The 25,734-nt window shown below is 41.4% G+C and overlaps 1 protein-coding gene across 5 annotated transcripts in view; it reads left to right on the top strand.

The window, feature by feature from the left end:
- Positions 1-13,805: 13,805 nt before the first annotated feature.
- Positions 13,806-25,734, top strand: part of COL17A1 (collagen type XVII alpha 1 chain) — a 51,684-nt gene continuing 39,755 nt past the window's right edge. For 4 of the 5 annotated variants that reach the window (XM_079706292.1, XM_079706293.1, XM_079706291.1 and 1 more), the window contains exons 1-4: positions 18,252-21,163; positions 23,066-23,110; positions 24,364-24,468; positions 25,469-25,603. In XM_079706292.1, coding sequence (XP_079562418.1) covers positions 21,046-21,163; positions 23,066-23,110; positions 24,364-24,468; positions 25,469-25,603 — 403 coding nt within the window. In that variant the 5' untranslated portion in view covers positions 18,252-21,045. Of the gene's footprint in view, positions 13,946-18,251; positions 21,164-23,065; positions 23,111-24,363; positions 24,469-25,468; positions 25,604-25,734 lie in introns of those variants that run through there. The other variant, XM_079706294.1, reaches the window with a different exon arrangement.

The raw sequence follows: 25,734 nt of genomic DNA, 5'->3' as shown, positions 1-25,734 counted from the left end.
CTTAGAACTGCTTTTGCTGCATCCCATAGGTTTTGTGTCATCGTGTTTTCACTGTCATTTGTTTCTAGGTATTTTTTGATTTCCTCTTTGATTTCTTCAGTGATCACTTCGTTATTGAGTAGTGTATTGTTCAGCCTCCATGTGTTTGTATTTTTAAAGATTTTTTCCTGTAATTGATATCTAGTCTCATAGCGTTGTGGTAGGAAAATATACTTGATACGATTTCAATTTTCTTAAATTTACCAAGGCTTGATTTGTGACCCAAGATATGATCTATCCTGGAGAATGTTCCATTAGCACTTGAGAAGAAAGTGTATTCTGTTGTTTTTGGATGGAATGTCCTATAAGTATCAATTAAGTCCATCTTGTTTAATGTGTCATTTAAAGCTTGTGTTTCCTTATTTATTTTTCCTTTTGGATGATCTGTCCAGTGGTGAGACTGGGGTGTTAAAGTCCCCTACTATGATTGTGTTACTGTCGATTTCCCCTTTTATGGCTCTTACAATTTGCCTTATGTACTGAGGTGCTCCTATGTTGGGTGCATAAATATTTACAATTGTTATATCTTCTTGGATTGATCCCTTGATCATTCTGTAGTGTCCTTCTTTGTATCTTGTAATAGTCTTTATTTTAAAGTTTATTTTGTCTGATATGAGAATTGCTACTCCAGCTTTCTTTTGATTTCCATTTGCATGGAATGTCTTTTTCCATCCCATCACTTTCAGTCTGTATGTGTCCCTAGGTCTGAAATGAGTCTCTTGTAGACAGCATATATACAGGTCTTGTTTTTGTATCCATTTAGCCTCTCTATGTCTTTTGGTTGGAGCATTTAATCCATTTACATTTAAGGTAGTTATTGCTATGTGTGTTCCTATTACCATTTTCTTAATTGTTTTGGGTTTGGTATTGTAGGTCTTTTCCTTCTCTTGTGTTTCCTGCCTAGAGAAGTTCCTTTAGCATTTGTTGCAAAGCTGGTTTGGTGGTGCTGAATTCTCTTAGCTTTTGCTTGTCTGTAAAGGTTTTAATTTCTCCATCAAATCTGAATGAGATCCTTGCTGGGTAGAGTAATTTTGGTTGTAGGTTTTTCCCTTTCATCACTTTAAATATGTCCTGCCACTCCCTTCTAGCTTGCAGAGTTTGTGCTGAAAGATCAGCTGTTAACCTTATGGGGATTCCCTTGTATGTTGTTTGTTGTTTTTCTCTTGCTGCTTTTAATATTTTTCTTTGTATTTAATTTTTGATTGTTTGACACGTGTCTTGGCATGTTTCTCCTTGGATTTATCCTGTATGGGACTCTCTGTACTTCCTGGACTTGATTAACTACTTCCTATCCCATATTAGGGAAGTTTTCAACTATAATCTCTTCAAATACTTTCTCAGTCCCTTTCTTTTTCTCTTCTTCTTCTGGGACCCCTATAATTCGAATGTTGGTGCACTTAATGTTGTCCCAGAGGCCTCTGCGACTGTCCTCAATTCTTTTCATTCTTTTTTCTTTATTCTGCTCTGCAGTAGTTATTTCTACTATTTTATCTTCCAGGTCACTTATCCGTTCTTCTGCCTCAGTTATTCTGCTATTGATTCCTTTTAGATAATTTTTAATTTCATTTATTGTGTTGTTCATCACTGTTTGTTTGCTCTTTAGTTCTTTTAGGTCTTTGTTAAACATTTCTTGTATTTTCTCCATTCTATTTCCAAGATTTTGAATCATCTTTACTGTCATTACTCTGAATTCTTTTTCAGGTAGACTGCCTATCTCCTCTTCATTTGTTTGGTCCGTTGGGTTTTTACCTTGCTCCTTCATCTGCTCTGTGTTTCTCTGTCTTCTCATTTTGCTTAATTTACTGTGTTTGAGGTCTCCTTTTTGCAGGCTGCAGATTCGTAGTTCCCATTGTTTTTGGTGTCTGCCCCCAGTGGGTAAGGTTGGTTCAGTGGATTGTATAGGCTTCCTGGTGAAGGAGACTAGTGCCTATGTTCTGGTGGTTGAGGCTAGATTTTGTCTTTCTGGTGGGCAAGACCACGTCTGGTGGTGTGTTTTGGGCTGTCTGTGACCTTATGATTTTAGGCAGCCTCTCTGCTAATGGGTGGGGTTGCTTTCCTGTCTTGCTAGTTTTTTGGCATAGGGTGTCCAGCGCTGGAGCTTGCTGGTCATTGAGGGGAGCTGGGTCTTAGCGCTGAGATGGAGATCTTTGGGAGAGCTACCGCCACCTGATATTATGTAAAGCCGGAGGTCTCTGGTGGACCAATGTCCTGAACTCGGCTCTCCCACCTCAGAGGCGCAGGCCTAACACCTGGCCGGAACACAAAGACCCTCTCAGCCACATGGCTCAGAAGAAAAGGGAGAAAAAAAGAAAGAAAGAAAAATTTAAAAAAATAAATTAAAGTTATTAAAATAAAAAATAATTATTAAAAAAAAATTTTAATGGACAGACATAACCCTAGGACAAATGGTAAAAGCAAAGCTATACAGAAAAAATCACACAAAAAAGTATACACATACACTCTCAAAAAAGAGGAAAAGGTGGGCCTCCCTGGTGGCGCAGTGGTTGAAAGTCTGCCTGCCGATGCAGGGGATATGGGTTCGTGCCCCGGTCCGGGAGGATCCCATATGCCACGGAGCGGCTGGGCCCGTGAGCTATGGCTGCTGAGCCTGTGCATCTGGAGCCTGTGCTCCGCAACAGGAGAGGCCACAACAGTGAGAGGCCTGCGTACCTCAAAAAAAAAAAAAAAGAGGAAAAGGAAAAATATATATATATCATTGTTCCCAAAGTCTACCACCTCAATTTTGGGATGATTTGCTGTCTATTCAGGTACTCCACAGATGCAGGGTACATCAAGTTGATTGTGGAGATTTAATCCGCTGCTCCTGAGGCTGCTGGGAGAAATTTCCCTTTCTCTTCTTTGTTTGCACAGCTCCTGGGGTTCAGCTTTGGATTTGGTCCCATCTCTGTGTGTAGGTCACCTGAGGGCGTCTGTTCCTGCCCAGACAGGACGAGGTTGAAGAAGAGGCTGATTCGGGGGCTCTGGCTCACTCAGGCAGGGAGGGAGGGAGGGGTATGGATGCCGGGTGAGCCTGAGGCAGCAGAGGCCAGCTTGACGTTGCACCAGCCTGAGGCGCGCCGTGCGTTCTCCCGGGGAAGTTGTCCCTGGATCACGCACGGGACCCTGGCAGTGGCGGGCTGCACAGGCTCCCAGGAGGGGAGGTGTGGATAGTGACCTGTGCTTGCACACCCGTTTCTTGGTGGCTGCAGCAGCAGCTTAGCGTTTCATGCCCGTCTCTGGGATCCGTGCTGATAGCCGCGGCTTGCGCCTGTCTCTGCAACTCGTTTAGTCGGTGCTTTGAATCCCCTCTCCTCGCGCACCCCAAAACAATGGTCTCTTGCCTCTTCGGCAGTTCCAGACTTTTTCCCGGACTCCCTCCCGGCTAGCTGTGGCTCACTAGCCCCGTTCAGGCTGTGTTCAGGCCGCCAACCCCAGTCCTCTCCCTGGGGTCTGACCTCCGAAGCCCGAGCCTCAGCTCCCAGCCCCTGCCCGCCCCGGTGGGTGAGCAGACAAGCGTCTCAGGCTGATGAGTGCTGGTCGGCACTGATCCTTTGTGAGGGAATCTCTCTGCTTGCCCTCTGCACCCCTATTGCTGCGCTCTCCTCCGTGGCTCTGAAGCTTCCCCCCGGCCACCCCACGCCCCCGTCTCCACCAGTAAAGGGGCTTCCTAGTGTGTGGAAACCTTTCCTCCTTCACAGCTCCCTCCCAGAGGTGCAGGGCCTGTCCCTATTCTTTTGTTTCTGTTTTTCCTTTTTTCTTTTGCCCTACCCAGGTACGTGGGGAGTTTATTGCCTTTCGGGAAGTCTGAGGTCTTCTGCTAGCGTTCAGTAGGTGTTCTGTAGGAGTTGTTCCACATGTAGATGTATTTCTGATGTATTTGTGGGGAGGAAGGTGATCTCCACGTCTTACTCTTCCGCCATCTTGAAGGTCTCCTCATTCCTTTTTTTGATGTTCCAGTCTTAGGGAGATCATTTGCTTGGCAGTTAGTGGCTGGAAACATGTATTTAAAGATTTTGAGAGGACACAATGCACCAGGGAGATTTTTATAATAACTATAAGCATATCAATTCCCAATATTTTGAGTGCACTTGGGAGCCATGGTCCCCAAGACCAAAACCAATCAGAATCAAATAAGTCAAAAAAAGACCCCACGAAAGGAGTCATCTTCTAAAGCCAAGTGGCTTACTCAGTGACCTTATATATCTGAGTTTCAACTTCCCCAGAAGTGTTAATCCAGGTGTAGCAGGTAGTGTTGGCCACAGCCCAGACACCTCCTTAATCAGTTAAAAGATAATCAAGGAGTATTCTATTAATAAGAACAACCTTGGCCAGAGAGAGTCCAAAGACTTTTGCTGGGCAGGTAATGGCTTAGCAATAGAATCTGCATTATCATCAAGGGTTAAGGAGAAGTTTCAGGAAGATGGAGGGAGGAGAGAAATAGGTGATGGAGATTAAGAGGTACAAAATAAATTAATCACAAGTATGAAATGCACAGTGTGGGGAATATAGTCAATAACTAATAATTTGTATAGTGACATTGTAACTAGACTTATCATGGTGATCATTTTGAAATGCATAGAAATATTGAATCACTATGTTGTGCACTAGGAACTAACATAATGTTGGTCAATCATATTTCAAAGCAAACTCATAAAAAGAGATCAGATTTGTAGTTACTACAGGCGAGGAGTGGGAGAAGGGAGAAATGAATGAAGGCAGTCAAAAGGTATAAACTTTCAGATAAAAAATAAGTACTACAGATGTAATGTACAGCAAGATAAATATATTTAACACTGCTGTATGTTACATATGAAAATTGTTAAGAGTAAATCCCAGGAGTTCTCATCACAAGGAAAAAATATTTTCTTCTATGTCTTTAATTTTATAGCTATACGAGATGATGGATGTTTACTAAAGTTAGTGTGGTAGTCATTTCATGATGTATGAAGGTCAAGTCATTATGCTATACATTTTTTTTTGGAGTGTAATTGATTTACAATGTTGTGTTAGTTTCTGCTGTACAGCGAAGTGAATCAGTGAACCCCTCCCTCTTGGACCTCCCTGCCCCTCCCCCCATCCCACCCATCTAGATCTTCACAGAGCACTGAGCTGAGCTCCCTGTGCTATACAGCAGGTTCCCACTAGCTATCTATTTTACACATGGTAGTGTATTTATGTCAAATCTATACAGTGCTGTGTGTCAATTATATCTCAATAGGACTAAGGAAAAAAGAGTTAAGGAGAGGTTTCTGATCATAGTCTCATTCACATCTACTCCTAATCAGGGAACTAGGGCCCTGCTAAAGGCAGTGAACCATGAATCATGAAAAAAACTCCTGGTCAGTCCTTTCCAGAATAGTTAGGGACATGGTTAGATAACACAGGAAGCATTGTTCACCTGTGCACCAGCCATCTAGGCACTCATAGGTCCAAGGAGAATCATAACCACCACAGAAAAAGATAAATCCTGTTGGGGCACAAACTACTTCCACTAAGGCGGCACTGTTAATGGATTCATTTGTAAGAATTGTTGCATGTGCCCATTCAAGCCAGGGGTCAGTGAAATTTCTCTTAGCCTGAAATAAAAGTTGCTCTAAATTCCAGGGGTTACTCCCCTTATCAACGGCCTGGGAGATACAGATGAGGGTGTATGCCAGAGTAAAGGAAAGGTCAATGCCAGAGTAAAGGAAAGATAAGAAAGGGTTTCATGTTTAGTTAAAGTCGGTCTTGATCCATCATTTTGGGTGGAAGCAGTCTACCTCAATGGCAGCTCCTCCTCTTCCTCGTCAATTAGATTTGAAGGTCTCTAGCATTTGTACAGAACCAGATGTCAGGTGTAGCCCTTTTATCTGTGTGATGTGTATCTGAGGCTCAAGTCCTGAAGTTTGGCTGCCATCTGGGTAGTGAGGAGGACCCGGTACAGTCCCTTTCAAGGAGATTGAAGGGCCATCTTTTGTTTTGTGATTTCAAAGCAGAAGGGTGGGAGAAAATGTGAAACATTTCTCATGGCCATATATTTGAGGAAACTAGAAGAATTCAGGATTCAGTCTAGTTTACATTTATATAACAAAACCTCAAAGATAATTAACAAGGCTAGAATCTAATATCTATAAAAGTACAAACATAATTCTTCTCTCTACATTTTTCCCCAAACATAACCTCACTAAAACTAATTTGCTTATATTAAATTTGGCCTGATTGTTTATATAAGTGCCGCAGGGAAGACTACAACCCACCCAGAAAATGTACATGCAACAACAAGAACATACTGATAACCCATACTAAATGACAGTTGGACAAAGTTCAGGTACAGACACTCAAAGGGCCCAGAGGAGGAGTTCTGAGGCCTTTGGAGACAAAAAATTTTTTTCTATAGTGAGTTAAGAAATTTGCAAACAAAAAATGGGGTTTGCCAGAGAGCCGGGAAGAACCAAGCCACCAACTTGTTTTTCCCATAGGCCTGTCTGTTCCTTTATTTTTTTTTCTTGAATTTAATTTTATTTATTTTTTTATACAGCAGGTTCTTATTAGTTATCCATTTTATACATATTAGTGTATATATGTCAAACCCAATCTCTCAATTCATCACACCACCGACCTCCCCAACCGCTTTACCCCCTTGGTGTCCATACATTTGTTCTCTACATCTGTGCCTCTATTTCTGCCCTGCAAACCAGTTCATCTGTACCATTTTTCTAGGTTCCACATATATGCGTTAATATACAATATTTGTTTTTCTTTTTCTGACTTACTTCACTCTGTATGACAGTCTGTAGATCCATCCACATCTCTACAAATAACCCAATTTCGTTCCTTTTTATGGCTGAGTAATAATCCATTGTATATATGTACCACATCTTCTTTATCCATTCCTCTGTCAATGGGCATTTAGGTTGCTTCCATGACCTGGCTATTGTAAATAGTGCTGCAATGAACATTGGGGGGCATGTGTCTTTTTGAATTATGGTTTTCCCTGGGTATATGCCCAGTAGTGGGATTGCTGGGTCATATGGTAATTCTATTTTTCGTTTTTTAAGGAACCTCCGTACTGTTCTCCATAGTGGCTGTATCAATTTTCATTCCCACCAACAGTGCAAGAGGGTTCCCTTTTCTCCACACCCTCTCCAGCATTTGTTGTTTGTAGATTTTCTGATGATGCCCATTCCAACTGGTGTGAGGTGATACCTCGTTGTAGTTTTGATTTGCATGTCTCTAATAATTAGTGATGTTGAGCAGTGTTTCATGTGCTTCTGGGCCATCTGTAGGTCTTCTTTGGAGAAATGTCTATTTAGGTCTTCTGTCCATTTTTGGATTGGGTTGTTTGTTTTTTTTAATATTGAGCTGCATGAGCTGTTTATATATTTTGGAGATTAATTTACAGCCATTGTTTACCCATCTTAATGTCTCTGATTCAGGAGCAGATTGTTGCCATGTTACAAGGACATCAGATTTTCAAAGTCGGGCGATGAGGGGTCATTTTTTGCAGAAGCAGAATAGGCTTCATCCACATGTGCCACAATCTTTATAGATTCTATTGCTCCTTCTCTTGCGTGAAAGTCAGCCAGGGCATTTCCCTGATACTCATGTTCAGTCCTTTTAGTGTGAGCCTCAATTTTGATAACAGACAACATTTTATAGCAGGACACATCAGACTTCCAGGAATTTTACATAATTTCTGGAACACTTATAACACCTATCTATGCAGACAGAACATGAACAAGGCTTAATGTTACTTCTTATTTAGCAATACTTCCCATGTAATTTAATGTATCAAGTAAGCCAAATTAGTCTAAGAAATATTTTGGAATGTTCCAGGGGCCCTCTGGAAAAATCCCAAAGTATTTTCCAGGTCAAAAAGACTTCATTTTTGGAACTTGATTTTGGAAGGTTTGTTGAAGATATCAAAATGTTTGGATACTTGACTAAATAGTATCACAGATCAGTATGAAAAAATACTTAATTATCTAGTTAGCAGATGAAAGAAAAGTTCTAGTTACATAAATACACTGTGATGTCAAATCTTAATTTTGAAAACCCTTATAGTAACAATGGGATTTTAGTCAGCTTGATTACACAAGGTAAATTTTTTTTTCCTCTTTCTTTCTGTATACATTTAGTCCTTCATTTTCTTCCCTTCCATTCTGAAATAACCAGAAATTCTAGTTTAGACAAAATTACTCTCATTTCCCTTAACAAAAATGCATCTTCAGTCTTCATACTTTTCTTAGCCAAAAACACACAACCTACTTTCTTTGCATATGGAGATGTCTCATTTTTTGTTTTCAGTAGCTTTAATTACATTAGTATTCTAAACCTTTAGAAACTTTATTTCTAGTGAAAATTTAAGAAGTGAACGATCGTAGACTGTCTCTTATACCAGTGTTCTTTAGTTTGACAAATTCATGAATACATTTCATTATTTCTAGAAACATGTGCTTCTTCACAGTGCAATCTTTCAACGTGACAAAAGACATGTTTTCTAAGAGAACCAAATTTATCTTTAGTTTCTCTAAAAAGAAGCCTAAAATAGATAAACCTATGTTCAATAATTAATGTTTCAGTTTTTTTTAAATTTGGCCTCTAGATATTCAATGAATTCCCATCATTTACCTTAATTTAGCAAAACTCTAAGGTTTCAAACTACCAAAAAAATTTTAGTCGCTAGTTTTAAGTACATATACCATAAAATATAATTGTTGTTAAAAAGTTTATCTATGAACTCTTATCCAATTACACCCATCTAAATCATATGCTCCTAAAAGTGGTTTATATTATCTATAAAAACTTCATCATACCTATTTTTCTTGCTGACAAATTTGTAAATCAAGGTAGAATAAAAGTGTTATATTTAATGCTGGTAACTCTAAAGACATGTCTGTTTTAATTAAACCAACCAACAAACTAGATTTTATTTATGAAAGATTAACCTTAGATCACGTGAACTTAAAAAAAAAATTGGGTTAGTCTCTATATTCTGAGATGGGATGTACCCATCCACCTATTGCTGGAATGTCTCCTTCCCTCTGGATACATTTAGCTAAGGGGAGAACCCTAAAAATAAAAAACTCCTAGCAGGCCCTGAATAACAGCTTCCAATCTGGCCACATTTCTGATCATAAAGTTATTAAATCCTTTCAAATATCTTGTCAGGTTTCAGTTGGAACAAACTGAATATTTCTGGCAGTATTGAACAACCCAATAAATTTTAACTTTAGTTTCCCCTTGGCTGTTTAAGGGAATAATGTAGCAGTTTACCAGAAAAGCCCTCAGAATTTTGTCAACTCTGGGAGGGACCTATATCGGGGCACTTAAGTTGATGTTGAAGAATTTGCGAGGGCCTTTGAAGAGAATCTTTTTTCCAGTGTTTCTTTCAGTTGATTACAATTGAGGCATCAATTTCTGAGCCAGTGTTGTGATGACCGCCTAGAAGGATGTAATGGGGGATGCCTAGGTGTTGTTTTAAATACCTTTAGTGTCTTTAATTTTTCATTAGCCATTACAACCAATCTTTTTTTTTTCAGTTCATTTAATACACGCGCCATGGCTAAAGTGTGTGTGTGTGTGTGTGCATGTGCATGTGTGTTTCTCATGGGAGATGAGGCTGTTAGAGACAGTATTAGCACATTACTTTGAACACATTACTTTGTAAAAAAATCCCATCTGTGGGAGATTCTGACAGAGAAGTGACTTAGAGGGAAAGTAACAACATGGTAGTGGCAAAAAAATGCAAAAGATAGTGGCACAGGGGACTTATGTTCCTGATGAGCGATTCATTGAAGAATCAAGAGGCATAGTAATGAGGCAGGGTGATGTCATGAGGAGGCAACAGAACATTCTGCAGGCCAAGGCTGGCATCCCAGATCAGACACTTTACAGCTGACTGAAATCAGAACCAATTGCCAAATGTCCTTATATGTAAAGTGAAGGTGATATCACAAAAGTAAAGCATTGCTGCAAAAATGACAGAGACTGCACTTTCTAGGTACTAAATAAATACTGTTTGATGATGATGATTAGTAATTCTCAGTTTCCTCTGATTGGCTGTAAGTTCCATGAATGGAAGAAACACATTGATTTCCCTGCTGTATTGAGAGCATCTAGCACAGGGCAGGACGCATATTAAGAATCTCATAGCTATTTGATATATGATGCATGAGTGAACAAATCATTGGGACAGAAGTAGACAACAGCAAAAACTAATGGGGTTAGGGAAGAGATGCTGTGGCAGCATCTCCAGGTGAATAAGAACATGGGCTTTGGAAAAAGAACTGGCTTTGAATATCAGCAATGCCTCTTAACAGGCTACAGGCTTTCATGAGGATCATAATCCCTCCCTAATGGGTTGTGGTGATGAAATGAAGAGCTATATGTAAAAGGCCCTGCACTGGGCATGCGCAGAGTACACACACGTGCACTGACTGTACAACCAATCTTTTAATGAAACTATTTTGAAATTTCAAAAATTTTGGAACCTTCATCATGCTAATTAAAATAGGTATTCAATTCTGTTTGATTTAGGAGCTCTTTCTTTTAAGTGCACTTTTTAAATGATCTTATCTCTTTGGAATTTTCCTCATAATGACTGTTGTAATTCTAGATTGTTTTTAATAAAATCTTGCCATCTTGTTAGAGATCTTCAACTTCCAGGACTATAGTTTTTAAACACAAAGTAAGCAAGTATGCCAGAAGGTGACACACACAACTCTTTGGATATAAAGAATCCCATTTCTTTAGCTAGGCCTTTGGGTTTCTTAGAGCCATACTAATAATCTGGGGAGTGGAGAAAGAACTGAACCTGCAGGTCCCCAAAAATGGGGACTTCAGAATGATTCCAAATAAATGGGGAACTAGAGCTGCCACCAACAGTTCCCAACATGGAATCTGGGGATCCTGGGACAAAACCCACAGGGGTTTCTTTTGGTTTTCCAGGTACCCACTTAGCAATAGCCTTTAGCTGCACAAAACAAGACAAACACCTTAATGTATTAGCAGTAAGTAAGAGATGTTACTGTGTCCTGGCCAGAAGATGGCCTTGTGCACACCCCACCAATTCCTATGGAACCTTGGATTGGGGAAACGATTGGACCAGCAAACCCCAAAGAGTGGGGACTGTAGTCTAATTCCACACCTATGGAGAGCTCCAGCTGCCCACAACAGCTCCCAACATGAAACCTGGGGAAGGACTCCAAACAAACAGAGAACTGCAGACCAAATTATCAACAGTGTCCAAAGTGGAATCTAGGGACAGAGCTAAGGGCTGGGTTTTTCACCTGGGGAATTGTGGTCTGAAAAGTTAGGGGCTGGGCTGTAGGCAGAAGCATCCACCAGCTCAGTTGGGCTCTGGGTAGAATCATCTACAAGCTCAAGCTGACCTGTCCTGTAGAGGAAAGTCAATTAGATTGGGAGCTTGAATGCAAAAAAAGCAGAGCTAACCAGAGAGGAACTTGCCAACCTCCCTCAGAAACAGTGAGAAAAGGCAGTGAACTCAAAATAGTTCACGGGGTACCATGCCTGAATGTTCTGAAAGCCATCGGAAGTTCACTTTGGATCCCACTACTGCCACCAATCTGTTAAAAAACAAAATTTGACCAAGTAAATTTGAAGGTCTAATTGGCTTTGTTCAAGGATTCATGAATCAGTCAGTATCCTGTCCAATAAATAGAAGGGCTCTCCAAGGGGTTGTACAAAATGGCAGGTCTTTAGGCAGAAGGAGGGTTGGGCAAGGATGTTATTAGCAAAAGACAAGAAAGAATTGTTTCAGGCCAGGTCATCATTTTGTGGGGGAAGGGAACAGCAGGAGTCTTATTATGCAGATTACCTCACTAAGTGCTGATCAGGAAATTTCGGATTGTCTACTTAAATGTTCCATTTCTGGGAGAGGTTGGAATTGCAATTAAGTCTTGCTTTGCTCTTGTGGGGGCAAATGACTCCATTTGGACTTGTTATTTCTGGCTTTTTAAAAAACCAGTAGTATCTTGTTACAGCAGCCCTAGCTGACTAATACATTTAAGGCCTATCTTCCTCCACTAGACTCTGAACTCTATAAGGACTGAGAATATGTCTATATTTCACCACCAAATTCTCAGTTCAATGTCTGGCTCCAAGCAGGAGGCAATAAGCCAATATATCTTTGTTTAATTCATGAGTTAATGAATAAGTGAATAAATGAGGCAGGGTTATGTTCATTTCATGCTGAAAGCTCTCCCTCTTCCAGAACATTCAATGCTCTTCTGTGAGATTAACAGCAGACATGTTGAGTAAATATTTATTTAGGGAAGGCAGGAACATCCCAGAAAACAAGAACCCAATAAGTGTCGCATTCTAGACCATTGAAAGGGGTCTGAAATGAGTAACTTCAATGCAGGAATATTGGGAGCTTAGGAGTGAGAATCCCACAAGGGGTGCTTAGTGGTCTGCTACCCTCCCATGCAGTGTGAGTACCCACAATAGCACGGTGTAGACATGCATGGGCACTATGCTACAGGAATCCCTTAGCTCCCCTCCAGGATCTTGGAATAATGCCTCAGAACAGGGAATCCAAACCTGGCATTGGATCCCAAGAAGATGCTATGGTTCCAAAGAACCATCTGTGTGAGTTCTAGGGTCAGACTTCCCATATTCCCAACACCAAGAGTCTCAAATTACTCTTTTCTGGGGGTGGGGCTGTGGAGGGATATGGACCATATTTAAAGTCTTTATTGAATTTGTTACAATATTGCTTCTGTTTTATGTTTTGTTCTTTTGGCCCAGAGGCATGTGTAATCTTAGCTCCCCAACCAGGGATCGAACCTGCACCCCCTGCATTGGAAGGCAAAGTCTTAACCACTGGACTGCCAGGGAAGTCCCTCAAGTTAGTGTTCAGGGGTCCCAGAAAGCCAGATGCTATCCAGGTGCTCATGAGAACTTTCTAGATTGGCGCAAATTAGCCCTCTTAGAAAAGTCTAATGGCCCCATGAAATGTACCTGGAGTTACAGGGCCTCTGGGAGTCCTCACATGTCTTTGCATGTGTAGAGACTATGTGGGTGCTGAATTGAGGGCCAAGAACGTCCTTAACCCTCCCCAACAGTATCTCTCTCCATTACTAGGTGGCTAAATGCCTAAAATCCTGTCACTCACATCACACCTTAGACTCAGCATTACTATACCTGGTTACTTTTAAAAAATGAACCCTATGCCACCAATTGCTCTATATTTTCAGTCATTAATGTCTTACTCTGAATTAGTTCACCCACTGTTTCCTTCAGGTGAGATTGACCTGGGTTGGGTCAGAATGGGGGAAAGAGGGAAAAGGTATATATAGGGGAAACAGGTATTGAATATAAATCCTGTCAACTTCACAGTTTTTCTAGGGCTCAGGCTCAGACCTTGACCACAGGCCCCTACATGCCTACACCATGAGTCATGCACATGGGGATTTTGACTATTCCCATGGCAGCTCGCGAGGGGAGAGGAGAATACCGGGTTGTGGCAGCTCCCTGGCTGTAGAAGGTAAGGAGGAGCAATAAAATGTCTTTTCCTTATTCTGAACAGTTGCACCATTGTGCCCATGGCCCATAAATGATTGATCCACCTAAACTGGAGAAGGTTTCTGCCTCCTGTAAAGTTTGATCCTGGAGGCGGATTTTTTTTAATCTGGCAAGTGTCAGATAATTGGAAGGGTGGAGTCACACTGTAAACGCTGACACACCTTTGTCAGGACTTGTTTGGAAGCAAAGAACTGAAAGAAACAAGGGCAAGAGAAGAAGTGAACATTTTTGAAAGATCACTCAGCTCTAACACACCTTGGCTGGGTCTGGATAAAAAAAAGTGGGAACAGCGGACGTCTAGAAGAAAACGTCAGAGGAAGAAGGAGAGAGGGAGCCTTTACTCAAAGTTGTTTCTGATTCCTTCAACACCTCAAACTAGGTAAGTAATAGGAATTTGACCGTTTTCTCTTCTTGTGAGATTTTAATTTGAGGTTTGCTACTGAGAACTTCAATGTTTGTCAGAGAATCTGAGATGACATTATTTAGTTTCCAGTGTTCTGGTTGAAGTGATTAATTGATCATAAGTGATTACTTTGGCTTATGTGTTCTATTTTTAGGGTAAGTCTTTTAAAGGAACAATAAGAAAGTTTTGTCAGTGGGAAAGAGAAGAAAAAGGCCAGTTAAGATAAAGTGAGCTCCAGTGGCCAGATTTCTTTGGTATTGTTTTCAGTATTGTAAAAAGACTTGTGTTAAATTGTTTTATTTAGAATATGATGAGTTTATAATTCCTTCCCTCTCAATCAGTTTCTCTCTCCCCACCCTCCTCTACTTCCCTCTCTCCCCTTGACAGCAGAGGACAGCTCAGCGGTGAAGTTAAAGTGTAGGTGAGTTGGGGCTTCTAGAAGTAGCCCCTGAGAACTAAGAACCAAAGTGCTGCCCGGGTGTCTGTGCTGGCAGTTTCTGATAAAGCTCAAGGGGCTGGGTGGACACTGCTGTATATCACGCTGACAAGTACTGCCCCTAATCTAAAGTAAAGTGGAATATCTGAAATGATATAATTAATCCAGGAACTTCCTGGAGGCAAACTTGGAACAAGAAAAAAAAATCTGTCTTACTTTTACTGGCCAATTTGGGCCAAAAGGAATTCATTTTGGGGTGAGAATTACCAGTTTAGGTATCTCACTGGACCACATTAACTACTAACTGACAAATTACCACTTTACTTTTGGAAGTAAGCCTCTGGCACCTCACTTCTTTTGAGAAGCGGTCAATTAGTAGCCTTAAGGGTTGGATTTGTTCTGTCCATAAAATGTAGTGAGTGAGATTTTTAAAAGAAAATTATTTGGAAAGGAGAATTGTTTCTTCTTACACCCACATGCTTTCTCTTAGAGCTAAAGCACAAAGTCGGAACTAAACTAAAGCACATGTCCAGCCCCCCATGGGCCTTCCGAGAATCAGAGGGGGCTTGCTTTACTCTCAGCCCCTTCAAAACACTCACACAAATCTGATCAGAGTTTACATGGGGGCAGTTAAAGCAAGGAGTCCTGCTTCAAGCTTGGATAGAAACCCAGATTGGTGAAACCGATTTGACCTAAGGACTAACCACATTCTTAAATTATGCCTGACCAAAAGAAGTTTGCATCTGTCTGGTTTGGCTCATTTGCCATGGTTAGCGGCGGCAGGATTTAACCAAACATGGCTCGAAACAAGCGGCATGATCACAAAGCCAGGGCCCAAGCTCCCTCACCCCTGGGTTATGAAAGTGGGGGATGCCAAATGCAGCAAGCTGGAGACCCATTGCTGGAGAGGCATGGGGGTGGGGGGCGTGGAGACAGAAGCCTCTGAAACAGTTAACTCTAGGGCATGGGCATTCGTATCCCCTGCAAACTGCTTGCCCCTTCTCTGTTAATAGAGCAATAGCTAGTGGGTGGTTTTCCTACACTTTGGTTATTCCGTTGTTGTTTTGTTTTACAATGTAAAGTATGCAGAGATTGGAAAGTAGAAAAACACTTAGCTTCTCTATTCCCTTCTTTGTGTCAAAGACCAAGTGTCTCATGAGTTGTTATCATAAGAAGTTCAGTGAGATGGTTTTCTGTTGGTATCAGCGGGTTGTGCCTGGGTTACACCCCATCCTCATCGGAATAGTCTCAGGTGGATGTGACATCATTTAAATGAAGGGGAAAGGAAAAAACCTCATACAAGTAGAAAAATGACTTTGAATTGTGTTTTCTTACATAAAGAAAATGACACAGGATCGTTTTTACATCTTCAAAAGAACATTAAGTATTGAAATAGCCACAAAGCAGCCCCTTAGAAATACGGATGGAAATTAACATAATTTTGGAATTAAGAACTTAAATGACCTACTTATCCTCGGTTCTAGTTAAGTGGCTCAAACATCCAAGAAGTTTAAAATTATTCTACTTGACTGTGCTTCCATTAAGTAGTGCTTTTGGAGGAAGGTGTACGGATGAGCACTGCTGGGAGAGGCAGGCTCAGACACGTGCCTAGGCATGTAACTTTCCTTTCCCTTAAGTTACACTTTTTAAAACTATCGGCACTTAAAATATTTAAAAAGGAAGTCCTGTGGGAAAACTATAGGCCCCATGGGATGATCCCTGTCCAGATTTGTGCCCTCAACCCATCATTTTCCTTTGATAACTCACAGAAAGCTTCCTCTTACCTTTGGTTTAAAGGAATCTACCTCCCAAAACATCTCTGCCATTTCAGACTATGAATCTGGGAAAGAGCTTTGGCAAAGTCAGCAGAGCTCCGTCCTGTGTACTTCAGGCCCGAGAAATCATTGTGTTAAGGCCATGGGATGCAGCCATTTAGGGGCTACAGGCTGAGAGAGACGCAAGAACCAATCTACCTGTACCCACCTATGGGGCCTTCTATCCCAGAGCACCAGTCAGTGAAGAGCCCCCAGGCCCTGGAGGGGGGCATCTGATTTCTAGCAGGCTGTCTCCTCACGTCCTCTGGAAGTTAGGGAACTCTTGGCTTTTTGCTGCAGATCTTAAGGCTTCATCATTGGGACCTAAGAAAAAGATGGGGGATACCTAGAAATGTCTGTTATATCTCTGGGTACAGAAAGAGCAAGAAAACACTTGCCAGTTTTGCTGCCTAGATGCTGAGACTCTTAACAAATGGAATGGAGCTATCATCAGTCTGCCTTGATGGCTACAAGTGGAAACAACCCAGCCAACCCCAAATTTATAGCTGCCGGCAGCAACTTTCATTAAAGGATCATAGTAAGCAATAACTTGTGGGAAGTTAAAGTTTCCATGGATTGTTATAAACAGTTCCTTTCAGGATGATATTTCATATCAATTCAGGTGCCATCCTAGGTGGCTCCTCACCAGCAGCCAGGGGCATTTGAACGTTTGATCTCCAAAATACCTCCTGCTTCACAGCTAATGACCAACTGGGGGGGGGGGGAAGGAGAGGGATTTCAGAGGTACCAAAGGCAATTAATGCTTAAACAAAGGATTTCAGAGAGGGTGTCAGGTTGTAGGTAGGTTGGTGTGACATAAGTCATACAGGTAATAGCTGGAATGCAGACAGTCACAGGCTAGGTTTGGCCCTCTAATGAGGCTGGACTCCATTGTTAAATTGCTTATGGAGCCCCTGCTCTTTGGCTCTGGGAAACATACCTGCAAAGAACTGTGTCTTCTCAGATGCAGCCAGGAGTTTTTCCATGATGCCTCATTCCTTGCTGCACTTAAAAAACTCTGATGAGCAAAAAGTTGGCACATTCAATCAGGCCCTGACGCTAAGTGTGTGGATCTTGGTGAATTTCTCTGGGTAGTTGACCAGTTGGTCTTGTGAGGTCTTGATTTTCAGTGGGAAAGTCACCCAGGGCTGCACTAGGACTTCTGTCGGCCCTAGATAATTTTGCCTTTGTGGATGTCCTGCCTCCAGGAAAAAAACAAGCAACGACAACAACAACAACAAACAAACAAACAAAAAACCCTGCATTGAAAGAATATAATCCAGGTTGCATTGTGTTCATTTTTCCTTTCAATTATAAAAAGAAGTTCAAACATTTTTGAGGGCCCCTGAAAGTATGATGGGGCTAGGCACTGTGCCCATTGCACCTAATGGATAAGTAGACCCTAAGGTCACCAGGCAGGAGAAAAAGACTAAAAGCGTTCAAGAAAGGGTTGTCCTGGGCAGAAGTAGCTTGCTCCAGAACTCTAGAATCCAATTTGGACTGCATCCAAAAAGTAAACTAGGAGGAAGGGAAGGTTGGGGGGATGGGAGGAGAGAACCACAGGGAAAGCCAGATTTCAACTCCCTGCAGAGCCTGAGACTGGGAACTACAGCCAAACGCACCCAGTTGGTCAGGGATCCTTGCCACCGTCTCCTGTGTGTTCAAGCCTGAATCATGCTCCTCCCCAACCCCCCAGCCCGACCACACCCCTTAAGTCAGCCTTGCCTCGTCTCATCCAGGCTTCAGGACACAGCAGACAAGATCTCAATGATTTTTCTACTCAGAACACAGAGTAAGAGTGAAGGGAGAACATAGATGACATATACAAATATTTTCCTATGTATTTCAGTAGATTTTACACTGATTTTCTTCATGTTTTCACTACTTATGTCTGTAAATAAGCATAGTAGGCCTGGTGTGTTACGAAGAGAAAGTTTCATGTTGTAAGAAGTATAAAGTTCCACACAAGTGTGACCATTATGATTTTTATCCTGATTTGAATCCATCAAACATCATTCTCACATCCAAACTCTAATGAAGCATGAATGTCTTGTATTTGTAGAGCTCCATATAGAACACTGAACATTATGGGATGCATCAAAATGAATTAGTTGAAAGCACCATGTGCTTTGACAGATATCCTTCAGCTGTGTGTTACTTGGGCAAAAAACAGAAGTTTTATAGTCAGGGCACCAGACCTTCTATGTAAGACCTTTAACATTCAGCAGGGGGCAGCCTGCTCAATTAGAACTTAAAAAAAAAAAAATCCCAATACAAAGGAATAGAATCCAAGGTGGAACTATTAAATTATTCTCTCACTGATACAAGAAGTGGGAATGACTCGTTAAAAATATACACACAAAAGAATTATGCTTCGAATTCTAGGAATCAAGTTTTGAATTCAAGTTTGAATTCTAGGAATCAAATCACTATTATTCAACATAGTTTTGGAAGTCCTAACCATGGCAATCAGAGAAGAAAAAGAAATAAAAGGAATCCAAATTGGAAAAGAAGAAGTAAAGCTGTCATTGTTTTCAGATGACATGACACTATACATAGAGAATCCTAAAGATGCCACCAGAAAACTACAAGAGCTAATCAATGAATTTGGTAAAGTTGCAGGATACAAAATTAATGCACAGAAATCTCTTGGATTCCTATACACTAATGATGAAAAATCTGAAGGAGAAATTAAGGAAACACTCCCATTTACCACTGCAACAAAAAGAATAAAATACCTAGGAATAAACCTACCTAGGGAGACAAAAGACCTGTATGCAGAAAACTATAAGACACTGATGAAAGAAATTAAAGATATACCAACAGATAGAGCGATATACCATGTTCTTGGATTGGAAGAATCAATATTGTGAAAATGACTATACTACCCAAAGCAATCCACAGATTCAATGCAATCCCTATCAAATTACCAATGGCAATTTTTATGGAACTAGAACAAAAAATCTTAAAATTTGTATGGAGACACAAAAGACCCCGAATAGCCAAAGCGCTCTTGAGGGAAAAAAATGGAGCTGGAGGAAACAGACTCCCTGACTTCAGAGTATACTACAAAGCTACAGTAATCAAGACAATATGGTACTGGCACAAAAACAGAAATATAGATCAATGGAACAGGATAGAAAGCACAGAGATAAACCCATGCACCTATGGTCAACTAATCTATGCCAAAGGAGGCAAGGATATACAATGGAGAAAAGACAGTCTCTTCAATAAGTGGTGCTGGGAAAACTGAACAGCTACATGTAAAAGAATGAAATTAGAACACTCCCTAACACCATCCACAAAAATAAACTCAAAATGGATTAGAGACCTAAATGTAAGACCGGACACTATAAAACTCTTAGAGGAAAACATAGGAAGAACACTCTTTGACACAAATCACAGCAAGATATTTTTTGATCCATCTCCTACAGTAATGGAAATAAAAAGAAAAATAAACAAATGGGACCTAATGAAACTTAAAAGCTTTTGCACAGCAAAGGAAACCATAAACAAGATGAAAAGACAGCCCTCAGAAGGGAGAAAATATTTGCAAATGAATCAATGGACAAAGGATTAATATCCAAAATATATAAACAGCTCATACAGCTCAATATTAAAAGAAAAAAACCCAATCCAAAAATGGGCAGAAGACCTAAATAGGCACTTCTCCAAAGAAGGCATACAGATGGCCAAGAAGCACATGAAAAGCTGCTCAACATCACTAATTGTTAGAGAAATGCAAATCAAAACTACAATGAGGTATCACCTCACACCAGTTATAATGGGCATCATCAGAAAATCTACAAACAACAAATGCTGGAGAGGGTGTGGAGAAAAGGGAACCCTCTTGCACTGTTGGTGGGAATGTAAATTGATACAGCCACTATGGAGAACAGTATGGAGGTTCCTTAAAAAACGAAAAATAGAACTACCATATGACCCAGCAATCCCACTACTGGGCATATACCCTGAGAAAACCATAATTCAAAAAGACACATGCCCCCCAATGTTCATTGCAGCACTATTTACAATAGCCAGGTCATGGAAGCAACCTAAATGCCTATTGACAGATGAATGGATAAAGAAGATGTGGCACATATATGCAATGGAATATTACTCAGCCATAAAAAGAAATGAAATTGGGTCATTTGTAGAGATGTGGATGGATCTAGAGACTGTCATACAGAGTGAAGTAAGTCAGAAAGAGAAAAACAAATATCGTATGTTAACACATTTATGTGGAACCTAGAAAATGGTACAGATGAACCAGTTTGCAGAGCAGAAGTTGAGACACAGAAGTAGAGGAAAAACGTATGGACTCCAATGGGGGAAAGCGGCAGGGGTGGGTGGTAGTGGTGGGATGAATTGGGCGATTGGGATTGACATGTATACACTGATGTGTATAAAATGGATGACTAATAAGAACATGCTGTATTAAAAAATTAATAAAATTTAAAAAAACAGGTTATGAATTTTTTATTGTTGTGGCTGGATTATGGGAACAGGGATATTCATTGTCCTATTCTCCCTGTTTGTATATATTTTCCATTATAAAAAGTTAAATAAAGTTGAAAGCAACTTAAATCTTTATCAGTGGGGAATGAGATAAATTATGGTGTCTCCATTCAATAAAAAAAAAAATAAAAAATAAAAGATCCCAATACAAAGGAGTAGAATCCAAGGTGGAACTATTAAATTACTCTCTCACTGATACAGGAAGTAGGAATGACTCTTGTTAAAAAAATATACACACGATAGAATTATGCTTTGAATTCTAGGAATCAAGTTTTGGTTCTCAGCTTGAAGAGTAGGGACCTATACTTATGAAAAGTGATGGTCATAGACATGGTTATTCATGGTTTCTGGCTTTTTCCGTAGGTGGCGATGGTATGGATGTCACCAAGAAGAACAAACGAGATGGCACTGAAGTCACTGAAAGATGTAAGAGCATGATACGTGTCATTATAAAAGTAAAAAAATTTTTGGAAAGAGTAAATAATTTATTCCTAATTCTACTGCAACTACTGTATCTTTTTTTCTATTTCTTATGTTTTTGTTTTTAGTTTTTTTCTTAGCTTTTTCTTTTTGCTTTTTTTCCCCACTGTATCATTTTAAATGTTTTCCTAAATAGACTATTTCTTCCTATAAGAAGCCTTTTGTTGATTTTTTTTAACACACTTGTAATCAAAATGTGTTCTGCTTTTTCTTCAAAGATGAAAATCATCATTTCTATGTTACAGTTTTTATAACCAGCCTTTTTAGTGGTTTCATAACATCCTGTTGAATGAATTTGCAACAGCTTATTTAACTGTGTTCTTTTTTAGGGATACAGGGCAACAGAAATCCAAAAGAATAATATCCCCATTATTGCAGGGACAAAGTTGGAATCACACTGGTGTCACAGTTGCAGTCTACACTGAAAACTGAAAACAGACACATTTCTTTTGTGAAACTGCCCAAATGATAAACTCAGAGACATTTAAAATAGCCCCTTAGCAGCTCTGACTCTTTCATTTATCCTGTGACTTTCATATATTGCCAATAAAAAATTCTGGCTCCACAGACTTGGAACTTCAGGTTAAGAAAGAACTTATTTTTATGTGTCATAGAATCCCAAAGGTCCACACAATGAGAGGTTTAGTGAAAGCTCAAGGACTATTATTCAAATCAAGCTGCCATTTTAGTCTGAAAAACCATTTCCTTTTATGCATGGAATGATGCTTCTGCTCCATTCATAACCCCATGTTGCTGCTAGGACAACCAAACTAATAGGAACACGCAGGGTGAAGAAGGAAAGGGTGAGGGCTGGGAGCAGTAAGACCAGTGTGGGATGCAGCAGTTGCCAGCAGCACAGAGTGATGCCCCACAATCTTCTTCATCCTTTTCTCCTTTCACCAACCATACGTGCATTCACAACATGCATATGAATATGCTCGGGCGTGTGCACGAGAAGGGTGCTTCTAGAAACCAGTGACCTTAGCTAGATAGGTGCTCCTTGATGTCCAACCCAGAGGGAGGTAGTGGTTGATGATGGTCACAGTCAGAGCACAGAATTGGCCCAGTTATGGTTTCGGGAATCTACTCACCTCCCCATGCTGCTGTAGAGGAGAGAGTGATTCAGGAAGGCAAGAGGTCTTTCTTCTAATTGGTGTTTTTAAAAAACACCGGAAGCTTTTGTGACCTCTATAGACTCACCATCACTTGGAATCTTCTCAATTTCGGGAGGCAAAGGGACTGGTTCTTCAAGTCTGTCTTGGATGTTCATCTGTCCAAGCACCAAATGTGACTTACCGACCCCCTTCCTTCCTACACCTCCTCACACTCAGGGGTGACCCTGAAGACTTTAGAATGAATTATGATGTCCTTGATACACCCCCAAATTCATAAAAAGGTTCAAGGTAATTATTCGCATCACAGTGTAATCAGCCAGGATGATATACTGGCCTCAGCTGGACTGGGTGACCATTTAGAAGGGACAGTGCAGAGAGAGAGTGACTTGAGGGCCTGATCCTCTTTCAAAGGCAAATCCAGGACTGGACTAGATCTAATTGTTATATGAGAGACATTAATGCAAGACAATTCATTGTTCAAATCGGTGGGTTACTAACTACTTTTGGTACCAAAGCGTTATAAACCTATTTTCCAGGTACATTAAGCCCTATTGTTATTGCACCTATTTGCTTTTACAGTGGGTCAGATCAAATTCCTTAAAGCACAAGTGTATAAAAGTCTATATTGAACCTAATTTAATGTGCCGAACCTATGAACGATGTGAGACCCTGCCAAAGTACAGAGATTTCAGTACATTACTTAAGATCTCATCTTTTCTTTGTCTTTTTCTAGTTATCACGGAAACAATAACTACAAGACTTACGTCCTTACCACCAAGTAAGTGACCATCTTGAGAGCTTTCTTCTCAGTAAGGCCTGTGTGAAGGGCTCCACATGTAACCTTTTCCATGGGTACTTACTCTCCCGTTGAGCAAGTCCAAAGTATCTGAAATCTTTATTGTATTTTATTTTATTTACTTTTTTTTGTGGTACGCAGGCCTCTCACTGTTGTGGCCTCTCCCGTTGCGGAGCACAGGCTCCGGACGCGCAGGCTCAGTGGCCATGGCTCACGGGCCCAGCCGCTCCGCAGCATGTGGGATCCTCCCGGACCGGGGCACAAACCCGTGTCCCCTGCATCGGTAGGCAGACTCTCAACCACTGCGCCACAAGGAAAGCCCTGAAATCTTTCTTTTAAACAGCTGTATTGAAATTACCTTATATCTCACAAAATCCACCAGTTCAAAGTGTATAATTCAATAGTTGTTAGTGTATTTACAGAGTCGTGCAGCCCCTTTGCAACAATCTAGTTTTAGAACATTTCCATCACTCAGAAAAAACCTCCACGGCCATTAGCAGTCACTCCCATTCCCCCTCCCTTCTCCCCAGCCCCTGAAAACCGCAAATCTACTTTCTGTCTCTATAAGTTTGCCTGATCTAGACACTAAAATTTCAGAAATCTTATCCAGCCTGGGCCTGCGGTGGGAGGAGGCAACCACAGCCAGGCTTCCGTCTGAATCCACTTTTTTCTCGGGAGGTTGTTAGGGTTAGTGGATTCTATAATGGAGATCTGAGCCCTCAAACTAGCCCTGCACCTCTCGGGAAGCCTGGCTCAGTGTGGGGAGTGGGGAGATCCCTCCATCCACAAACGAGGTTGGAGCATGATGGGCTGCCAGGTGAAACACCAGCAACCCAGAGCTCTCACTCATCCCTCCAGCACTTCCAGTGGCTGCCATGTCCAGTGTACCGACCAGGCATTCAAAAAAAGCGAGCCCAGCCCAGGCCTTGGCCTCAAGGAGTTTTCATCACTTGCTGACTTTTCAAATATTTAATTTTCCTAATCAGCAACTTGCTATGTTCCACCCAGGGAACTTTCTTTTTAAATTGGGTAGAATATTTGCTCTTGACATTTGTATCAAAAACAAACAAACCAAGAGCATGGCAGCATGTATCGTGCAGTGAAGGTGGGGAAGGGGCCCCAAACCAAGATCCTCGTGGGTGAGAAGCCAGGGAAGGCTTCCGAGGGGCAGGGAATGAGGAAACCCTCTGCACTGACTCCACTTGTAAACTGTCACCTGCTCCTCCTTTCTGCAGAAGGGGGCACCAGCAACGGCTATGCTAAAACAGGTTCTCTTGGTGGAGGGAGCCGGCTGGAGAAACAGAGCCTGATGCATGGCAGCAGCGGCTACATAAACTCAAGTAAGTGCCTGCTGGTGTGAGGGCTGGGGGAAGGGCAGGTGGACAGGGAGAGAGAGGGTCCTGGATGGAGGGAGACCATTACCACTGTTTGTCACCCATTCCAAATACCCCAAAGAGCTGTGTAAAGGACACACATCCCACCAAAGGTGAGACTTTCGAATTATCCACATTTGAAGCCTACTTAAAATGGAATCAGTTATCATTCTCTCCCCCAATATAAATAACAATAATTAATTAAGAAGGCTTCCTGGGGAGTTGACTCCTTTCCCACTGAATTACTCTCTTTAAGCCATCTCTTTTAGAAAAGGGTGTACATGCCTGAGGGTTTACAATTTGAATTAACAGCAACAAAAGAAACTTAACTGATTGGGTTACTGTGCTAAGGAAATCTGGTGACATATGAACTCACACTTTGTGCGTTTCCACTGGGCAAGCATCCAACACAGGCCCAGTTGTTCCCAAAGAAACATTCTTTCATGGTAGCTTTCAAACTGAAACAAAACAAAGCGGGGAAAACACACATACACACACACACATACACACACACACACACACACACACGACCGCTGAAGCCATTTTTAAAATCTTGGAATGACACTAAAGAAAAGGCCCAAGACAGGCAAACAGCTGGGCTGACCAAGTGCAGTGCCTGCCCTTACCTCTCGAGGAATACTTCCACGTGGGGTTGTATTCTAGTCCACCCAGCAGTGCTCTATGATTGCAGGCCAGGTCCTCAAGAAACATCCTGTTTTTCCATTTCCGTGCACTTTGGCCACAGACATAAAGGACCTCCCTACCTTCCAGTAGCAATAATTCCATCTCCCATTTCTGAGCAGCCGCGGGAATGCTGAGGGGTGGATCCTTTCGGACGTGCTCTCCTGAAGTCCCCTGGCCCCTCCATAGGGCCCTCCTTTATTAGGAGCAGTCTGCATGCACTTAGTGGAACCGTATGTCAATCTGTGAAGTGCTCTGAGGGTCTGTGCTTTTTCCCCTCTTGTAGGTGGGAGCACACGAGGCAATGCCTCTACCTCCAGTTACAGGAGGACCCCTGGTGAGTTGGCCTCCACTCTGCCCAACTCACCAGGCTCGACCTTTGAGAGAAAAACTCATGTCACCCGCCATGGAACATACGAAGGTACCAGTCCCACAGACTTTGAGAGCTACTCTCTCCCCTCAGTAACTTCTCTCATCCTTTGAAGACTGAAGCCTCAGCCACCTGTCTTCACCTGGGCCTTCCCACCTTTCTTTCCACTCTTGTTTCGGTTC

This window comes from Hyperoodon ampullatus (genome assembly GCF_949752795.1).
Source record: "Hyperoodon ampullatus genome assembly, chromosome: 1".
NCBI classification, from domain to species: domain Eukaryota; kingdom Metazoa; phylum Chordata; class Mammalia; order Artiodactyla; family Ziphiidae; genus Hyperoodon; species Hyperoodon ampullatus.
The sequence above is the reverse complement of the archived record's forward strand: the minus strand, read 5'-3'. Positions and strand labels throughout refer to the sequence as shown.